We start from the raw sequence: 9,366 nt of genomic DNA, 5'->3' as shown, positions 1-9,366 counted from the left end.
AGCGCGAGATCCGGCGGCCGGCAGCGCTGCGGTCCCAGTGCGCGTGCTGGGGACTTGGACCTGGGCCTCACAGCCCTGTCCCGCGAGCCGCCGCGACCCTTTCCGTCTCTGTCGCGGATGTCAGGCAAAGCCTATATCCCTCGTAAGACAGCGGCCTCTTTTGAAAGTATCCGTGAGAGCACTACCCCGGCCTGCGGAGCCCCAGTCGACGCACAGAAAAGCCTCGGCGGCACAGACGCGGGCTTTATTAACATTTAGTAGTGAGCGCGGCCCGCGGGACATCGCGGGGACTCGGGTCCGGGTGACACAACGGTTAAGCCTGGTTCACGACTTGGCGCAGGCACTTGGGGGGTAGCCCTGGGCCGGAGGGCGGGGCCACGAGCCACTTCCAGCGGCTATGGGCGGAAAACCCAAAACTTCCGATGGGACCGAGCCTTCCGTGGCTTCACATGCACCGGAAGGGAATCTGGGTCGGCCCTCCCACCGAAAGAGGCAGCACGGATCCTCTTTTTGCATAAGGCCTGAGGAAGCACTTCCGCCCATGTCCAAGATGGCCGACCAGGACCGTAAGAGCGGGTGGAGTTTCGGGGCGTGGAGCGAAGGTCACTGGGAGGGGGCGGAGCTTCCCCTGCCCAAGTTCCGATCCCACCAGGACTGGAAGACTCGCGTCCAGCTGGAGCTTTGCCGCATCTGCGTCGCTGTGCCCGCGCTCTTCGGGCGAGGAAGTCCCTTCCGGGTTGGGGGAGAAAAGGGTTACATGAGTTAGATTACCATGGCAGCTGGTGCCAGGCTCTCCACTTCCGTGAGCCTTCCTCTAAGTGAGATCGGGGGGAGATAATGAAGGCCACAACTCCCAGGAGGCTCCACGCCAGGTGGTCAGGGACGCTCGGGAGGACACATGGGCCCCCAGGAATGGGAACTGGTTAGATCCCAGGAACTCCGTGCCGGGGACGGGAAGAGAGGATGCCTAGGGCCCTAAATGGAAAGGCCAGAGCTGGAGACCTAGCACCCAGAAATGGGACCGCAATTCGAGAATCAAAAGGCCGGGAGTGGTGGTGAGCGCCTGTAATCCCAGCACTTTGGGAGGTTGAGGCGGGAGGATCCTTTGAGGCCAGGAGTTCCAGGCTGCGATGAGGCGTGATCGCACCACTGCACTCCAGCCTGGGCGACAGAGCGCACAGGTGCCAGCAAGGAGCACAAATACCAGCATGCCTAGTCTTCCAAGAATTCGGGGAATCCAAGAGCTTTGGCCTGGAATGGGAGCTAGACTACAGGTCCCAGCATGCCCTGACACACACACACACACACACACACACACACACCCCGCCCCCCGACACACCCCTCCACATCCAACCACCAGGCGGGGGATGTCCTGGGACTCGGAAGGGAAGAGCGGGGGTGGGGAGGTGGGGTGGGGTTAGGGGGAGGTCTTGTGACTACAAATCCCAGAATGCTATGGAGCTAGGAAGGGACAGGACGGCGTTGGGGAGGGATCGTGGGACTCCAGATCCGGACGTGCCCTGGGACAAGGAAGGGACAGAACGGCGCGGGGCGGCCTGGGACTGCAGGTCCTGGCACGCTGGGGACCGGCGCTCACCTTAAAGGAGTCCACAAACTCGTCACTCATCCTCCGGAGCTCGCGGCCATATCGCTGTGCTGCCCAGAGGTTAGGGGGCGCGGAGCGCGAGCGGCCCCGAAAGGGGCTGGGCTCCTCCTCCATCCCTTCGTCCTCCTCCGTCCCCGCGGGGTAGGAGCTGTGGCGACTTCGGGTCTCCACAGCCCCAGCGCCTGCAGAGGGTCAGTGGGTAGGGGGCGACGTTAATCTCAGCTCCTCTAAGTCCTCGGCCCTGCCTGAACCCTCCCCATCAGCTCTGCAGGCCCACTCGTAGGTCTTCCAGGGGCGCATCACAGTTCACCTCTCGGAGCCCCAGTCCCTTCGAGGGAAGCTCTGGGGCGTTTGGTGAAGGTTCAGGTTAACTTTTCATTAATCCCACGAATCCTTACTGAGTGCCAATAATGGGTAGGGCCCTGTGCCGGGCACAAAATAAGGGCATAAGAAATACTAGTTACATCATGAGGACAGGGGATCGAGACCATCCTGTCCAACATGGTGAAACCCCGTCTCTACTCAAAACACAAAAGTTAGCTGGGCATAGTGGCGCATGCCTGTAGTCCCAGCTACTTGTGAGGCTGAGGCAGGAGATTCGCTTGAACCCGGGAGGCAGAGATTGCAGTGAGCTGAGATCGTGCCACTGCACTCCAGCCTGGGTGACAGAGTAAGAATCCGTCTCAAAAGAAAAAAAAACAGACAGACATATCATTAGTGCAAGACCTTCATGGGGCCTCCTGGCAAGCCCTGGGTTGGTAGCTATTTCATAGTGTCTATTCTACATCAGAGGAAGCCAAACCCTTGGATAGGAAAGTGTCCTGCCACGGCTGGCAGGATTGAACGCCTCCTCTGCAAGGGACCTGCAAAGCCCCTGGAGAACAAGAACCTGTCCGCTACATGTCTGCATCCCCCCCAGAGCCTTCTTTGGAGACAGTGTCTGGAACTGTTGACCTTTTTAGGTACCATTGATGGTGCACTTACGTGTAGGCCAAGACATTCCCTCATTATCCTCCTAACCACCCTGGGAGGTGAGTACTAAACGTGCTTAGGTGAGAAGACAGAAGCTTAGAGAGGTGAGACTTGCCCAGTTTCTGTGAAGCTGTGGAGGCCTGAGGCTGGAAGGTTCCAAAGGCTTGGTGGAATCCAGAGTCCAGTGATTATCAGTGGAGCTCTGTGTCTCCCCTTGTCTATTCAGCCTTTGACTCTCTGAGCCTATGTCCTCACCTTTATGAGGGGATAATCCTAGCCCTGACTCCCAGTGACTGTGTAAAGGTCACATAAAATAAAAAAATGTGAAAGTGCTTTGTGGCTGGGTGTGATTCCTCACGCCTGTAATCCCAGCACTTTGGGAGGCCGAGGCAGGCAAATTGCTTGAGTTCAGGAGTTTGAGACAGGCCTAGGCAACATCGCAAAACCCCATCTCTACTAATTTAAAAAAATTATAGGCCAGGCGCGGTGGCTCATGCCTGTAATCCCAGCACTTTGGGAGGTCGAGGTGGGTGGATCACAAGGTCAGATCGAAACCACCCTGGCTAACATGGTGAAACCCCATCTCTACTAAAAATACAAAAAAAAATTAGCCGAGCGTAGTGGTGCGTGCCTGTAGTCCCAGCTCTGCAGGAGGCTGAGGCAGGAGAATGGTGTGAACCCAGGAGGTGGAGCTTGCAGTTAACGGAGATAGCGCCACTGCACTCCAGCCTGGGCGACAGAGCGAGACTCTGTCTCAAAAAAATAAATAAATAAAAAATAATAATAATAAAAGAAGGCCAGATGGGCGGTGGCTCATGCCAGTAATCCCAGCACTTTGGGAGGCCAAGGTGAGTGGATCACCTGAGGTCAGGAGTTCGAGACCATCCTGGCCTCAAACTCTGGTGAAACCCTGTCTCTACTAAAAATACAAAAATTAGTTAGGTGTGGTGGTTCACACCTGTAGTTCCAGCTCCACAGGAGGCTGAAGCAGGAGAATCGCTTGAACCCAGCGAGTGGAGGTTGCAGTGAGCCGAGATTGTGCCACTGCGCTCCAGCCTGGGCGGCAGAGTGAGACTCTGTCTCTAATAATAATAATAATTATTATAGTGATAAAAGAAAAAAGAAAGTGCTTTGTAGGCTGCAAATACACTATGGGTTATTATTCAGAGGCCCGCCTACTATGGTCTGTTTGAACTGTGCTCCATGCGATCTCCCGACTGCTGCCAACTCCACTCTTCTACCCAGACTGATAAAGACTTGGAACCACTCCCCGGAGCAAACACTCAGAGCACAATGACAGAGTGAGAAGCAGGTGGGGGGCTGGGCGCGGCGGCTTACGCCTGTAATCCCAACACTGGGAGACCGAGGTGGAGGGATCACGAGGTCAGGAGTTCAAGACCAGCCTGACCAAGATGGTAAAACCCCATCTCTACTAAAGATACAAAAAAATTAGCCAGGCGGGGTGGCAGGTGCCTGTAATCCCAGCTACTCAGGAGGCTGAGGCAGGAGAATCGCTTGAACCTGGGCAGCAGAGGTTACAGTGAGCTGAGATCACGCCACTGCACCCGTCTAAAAAAAAAAAAAAAAATAGAGGCAGGTAGGAAACATACTTGGTGTTTATGGAAAAGTATGTCTGTCAGGGAGGCTCTTTGGAGATGGTAAATTACAGGCCAGGAACTGAAAGCGGGGGATAACCATCAGAATGTCTCTTCTCCCCTCAGAGGACCTGATGCAGGGCCTGTGGGCCAGTGCAGGGCCTCCAGGGGTCCCAGCTAGGACACATAAATGAGACACGTGACTAAGAAAGCAGGTAGGTGGCCGGGCGCAGTGGCTCACGCCTTTAATCCCAGCACTTTGGGAGGCTGAGGCGGGTGGATCACAAGGTCAGGAGATCAAGACCATCCTAGCTAACACGGCGAAACCCCATCTCTACTAAAAATACAAAAAAATTGGCTGGGTGCGGTGGTTCACGCCTGTAATCCCAGCACTTTGGGAGGCCAAGGTGGGCGGATCACCTGAGGTCGGGAGTTTGAGACCAGCCTAACCAACATGGAAAAACCCTGTCTTTACTAAAAATACAAAATTAGCTGGACGTGGTGGCACATGACTATAATCCCAGCTACTAGGGAGGCTGAGGCAGGAGAATCGCTTGAACCTGGGAGGTGGAGGTTGCGGTGAGCCGAGATCGTGCCATTGCACTCCAGCCTGGGCAACAAGAGTGAAACTCCGTCTCAAAAACAAAAACCAAAAAACAAACAAATGGCCGGGCGCGGTGGCTCACGCCTGTAATCCCAGCACTTTGGGAGGCCGAGGAGGGCGGATCACAAGGTCAGGAGATCGAGACCACGGTGAAACCCCGTCTCTACTAAAAATACAAAAAATTAGCCGGGCATGGTGGCTGGCGCCTGTAGTCCCAGCTACTCAGGAGGCTGAGGCAGGAGAATGGCGTGAACCCGGGCGGCGGAGCTTGCAGTGATCTGAGATCGAGCCACTGCACTCCAGCATGGGCAACAAAAGCAAAACTCCGTCGCCAAAAAAAAAAAGAAAAAGAAAAAGAAAAAGAAAGCAAGCAAGTGGGTGCAGTGGCTCACGCCAGTAATCCCAACACTTTGGGAGGCTGAGACAGGTGGATCACTTGAGGCCAGGAATTCGAGATCAGCCTGACCAACATGGCAAAATCCCATCTCTACTAAAAATACAAAAAAAAAAAAGGCCGGGTGTGGTGGCTTACGCCTGTAATCCCAGCACTTTGGGACCCTGAGGCAGGTGGATCACGAGGTCAGGAGTTCAAGACCAGCCTGACCAACATGGTGCACCCCGTCTCTATTAAAAATACAAAAATAAGCCGAGTATGGTGGCGCAAGCCTGTAATCCCAGCTACTTAGGAGGCTGAGGCAGGAGAATCACTTGAACCTGGGAGGCAGAGGTTGCAGTGAGCCAAGACTGTACCACTGCACTCTAGCCTGGGTGGCAGAGCAAGACTCTGTCTCAAAAAAAAAAAAAAAAGAAAAACAGAAACTAGCCAGGCATGGTGGCGTGGGCCTGTATTCCCAGCTACTAGGGAGGTTGAGGCACAAGAATCGCTTGAACCTGGGAGGCAGAGGTTGCAGTGAGCTGAGATCTCGCCATTGCATTCCAGCCTGGGAGTCACAGTGAGACTTTGTGTCAACAACAACAACAAAAAAAGCAAGGAAAGGAACAAGAGGCTGGAATCCGGAAAGGCCTAGGGTAAGATAAGGTGTGACCGGAGTGCCTGGCCATTCTGAGCATTGCCAAAGCCCGGAGCTGCCCCCAGGTCAGGTGGGGATTCCTTAAGACCCTCGAGGAGTGAGGTGGCAGTAGGGAGAGGCATACTAGGTCAGGAGTAGAGATGACAGATGAGAGCTGGATGTGGCGGCTCATGCCTGTAATCTCAGCACTTTGGAAGGCTGAAGGATTTTGGATAGGGGCAGGAGAGCCAGGAACAGAAGGGACACTGACGGAACGGCCTGTCTGCAGAGTAATTTCCAGTTCTGTGGGATGGTGGATGTGGAGCAGGGGTCAGCTACGTGGGCTGGGCCCTGGTCAAATTCCTGCTCTGACCTTGGCCCATTCTCCAACCCTTTGGGGCCCCAGTGTCTTCTGTGAAATGGAGGCAGTTCCCTATCTGCCAGGACCACCGTGACAACAAATGAGAGCAGGAGAGCCCCCTACCTGCCCCTCACAGCCTGAGGCCTCTGAGAGTCCCAGTGAGGGGAATACCCAGCTCTCCCTGTTGTATAGATGAGGAAACAGAGGCAGAGGTTAGGAACTTGCCTGAGGCCATGTGACTGGGACAGCCTGCTTAGCCACCTAAATACGCAGGAAACAGCAGCTGTTCTCCTCCACTAGCTCTTGAGTGGGGCCACAGGACCACTGCGCTTGCCGGACACAAGGCTCCACAGGTGGAAGGTGAGTGACTTGCACCCAGGCACTTGGCCTGGGCACCACCCCTTGCCCAGGGATCAGAACAAGCAGAAGACACTGGCCAGGTATGGTGGATGGTCGGAAGCCCTCCCTGTGTATTCATTCATTTGATCCTCGCCACACCCTATCAGGGAGGTTCCTCATGGTTGCCATTTTACAGAGGAAGAAACTAAGGCAGAGAGCGTAAGTAACTTGCCCACGGTCACAGAGCTAGTAGGTAGCAGAGCTGGGATCCCAACCCAACCAATGTGGCTTCAGGGGCTGTGTGCTTAGCTGTCATGCCCCAGGCTCCTCCCAGCTGTACCGTGGGCTGCCTTGGAGGCCTAGGCTGGGGGAGGCTCCCTGGGGTGTTCTGCTAGCACCAGTTCTGCCAGGAGCCTGTCCTATGGGGTGGGAGTTTCTCACCAAATTCGTGGACTTAGCAATGCCAAGCCAGTTGTTATCAAGATGACACCCATTTGTGTAAACTGAATTATATATATGTAAGTACAAATATATATATATATTTGTGTGTGTATATATATGTGTGTATATATTTTTTTGTGTGTGTGTATGTGTGTGTGTGTATATATATATGTATGTATTTTTTCTTTAGAGGGAGTCTTGCTTTGTCACCCAGGCTAGAGTGCAGTGATGTGATCTTGGCTCACTGCAACCTCTGCTCACTGGGTTCAAATGATTCTCCTGCCTCAGCCTCCTGAGTAGCTGGGATTACAGGCGCCTGCCACCATGCCTGGGTAATTTTTGTATTTTTAGTAGAGATGGGGTTTCACCATGTTGGTGGGTCTGGTCTTGAACTCCTGACCTCAGGCGATTCATGTGCCTCGGCCCCCCAAAGTGCTGGGATTACAGGCGTGAGCCACCATGCCCAGCCCTAAATTGAATTTTTAAAAAGTGTCCTATTTACGGGAAAAAAACCCTGTGAATTCCCTGGGGGAAGGGGAGGGCTGGGGCAGGGCCTGGGCCAGCCTCTCCCTTCTCTGGGGTAGGAAGGGGGTGTGGCTTCTCCTTGGGTACGAGCGTGGGTGGGTGCCCAGGCCTGCCCACTCTTGCCATCCGTCTAGAGCCGGGCCGGGCCCGGGGCTGAGGTGTGGCAGTGGGGATGGTGTCTGTGGCTAGAAGTGCCCCAGGCCCCAGCATCGCACCTCCAGCTTTACATTCTCTGCGTGTTGGGCTTCTGAGTCAGTGGCTGAGGCAGACATCCCTGCTGATGCTTCCGCGAGCATCCTTGCACTGGGATTTTCAGAGTCCTCAGATTCCTAAGAAGGAGAATACCAAGCTCTCCCTGTTTTACAGATGAGGAAACAGGGGCACACTTAATTACAACACTCTTGCACGCTGAATTGCACACTTAATTAAAACAGTGGTGTTCTAGACCGTTTGGAGCAGTGAGGCTCTGCCATCAGGCAGGGCTGGGTTTGGATCCTGCCCCAACCACATACCAACCACACACAATCTGCTGCCGGGGGAGGCTGACGTCACGGTGGCCAGTGCTGCCACCCCACCCTGGGCAGACACTTGCAGCCTGTCAGCCTCTGGCACCTGCAGGCTTCGGCCTTGACATTAGCCCTTCCAGGACAGAAGCCCCTTCAGGCCTGCAGAGAACAATCCCCAACCTTGCTCAGAGCTGATAAAATCAGAAAGCACTCTAAAGTTGGCAAATGTTTCCTTTTTCTTTTTAAAAAACAGTGACAGGGTCTCTGTCACCCAGTCTGGAGTGCAGTGGCACGATTATCAGCTCACTGCAGCCTCAAAATCCTAAACTCAATTAATCTTCCCAGCTCAGCCTCCTGAGTAGCTTGGACTACAGGCACCACTATGCCCAGCTAATTTTTTTTTTTTTTTTTTTTGAGACGGAGTCTCACTGTGTCACCCCGGCTGGCGTGCAGTGGCCCCACCTCCCCCCCCACTGCAAGCTCCGCCTCCCGGGTTTACGCCATTCTCCTGCCTCAGCCTCCTGAGTAGCTGGGACTACAGGCGCCCGCCACCTCACCCGGCTAGTTTTTTGTATTTTTTTTTTAGTAGAGACGGGGTTTCACCATGTTAGCCAGGGTCGTCTCGATCTCCTGACCTCGTGATCCGCCCATCTCGGCCTCCCAAAGTGCTGGGATTACAGGCTTGAGCCACTGCGCCCGGCCTAATTTTTTAATTTAAAAACATTTTTAGAGACAGGGTCTTGCCATCTTGCCCAGGCTGGTCTTGAATTCCTGAGCTCAAGTGATCCTTCTGCCTCGGCCTCCCGAAGTGCTGAGATTACAGGCATGAGCTACTAAGGCCGGCTGGTAAATGTTTGTTCACTTTCTTTTCCCTTTTCCTGTTAGCTGGAAATGTTTTCTATAAAGGGGGTTCAGTGGGCCACGTGGTCTCTGTGACAACCACTCAGTTTTGTGGCCAGAGCTGAAAGGAGACCATAATCAATGTGTAAATGAATACACTGCACCTTGCTGTGTTCCACTAACACTTTCTTTAGGGACCTGGAAATTTGAATTTCATAGAATGTTCACATGTTACAAAATATAGTTCTTTGGATTTTTTTTTTTTTTTTTTTGTGAAGAGGTTTTTTTTTGTGGCCCCGCCGAGGCGAGAGAGCAGTCGCCGGATCTCAGCTCACCGCAACCTCTGCCTCCTGGGTTCACGCCATTCTCCTGCCTCAGCCTCCCGAGTGGCTGGGACCACAGGCGCCCACCACCTCGCCCGGCTAATTTTTTGTATTTTTAGTAGAGACGGGGTTTCACCGTGTTAGCCAGGAGGGTCTCGATCTCCTGACCTCGTGATCCGCCCGTCTCGGCCTCCCAAAGTGCTGGGATTACAGGCTTGAGCCACCGCGCCCGGCCAGTTCTTTG

General features: G+C 54.1%; 1 protein-coding gene across 1 annotated transcript in view; it reads right to left on the bottom strand.

Annotated features, from left to right (window-relative positions):
- Positions 1-223: 223 nt before the first annotated feature.
- Positions 224-9,366, bottom strand: part of BAD (BCL2 associated agonist of cell death) — a 17,175-nt gene continuing 8,032 nt past the window's right edge. The window contains exons 3-4 of the mRNA XM_023186245.2: positions 1,598-1,788; positions 224-729 (exon numbers count right to left, since the gene is read on the bottom strand). Of these exons, the coding sequence (XP_023042013.1) occupies positions 604-729; positions 1,598-1,788 (317 nt within the window). The 3' untranslated portion in view covers positions 224-603. The remainder of the gene's footprint in view (positions 730-1,597; positions 1,789-9,366) is intronic.

This window comes from Piliocolobus tephrosceles, chromosome 13 (assembly GCF_002776525.5).
Source record: "Piliocolobus tephrosceles isolate RC106 chromosome 13, ASM277652v3, whole genome shotgun sequence".
In the NCBI taxonomy this organism is placed as follows: domain Eukaryota; kingdom Metazoa; phylum Chordata; class Mammalia; order Primates; family Cercopithecidae; genus Piliocolobus; species Piliocolobus tephrosceles.
This window is presented reverse-complemented; position numbering and strand designations above follow the sequence as displayed.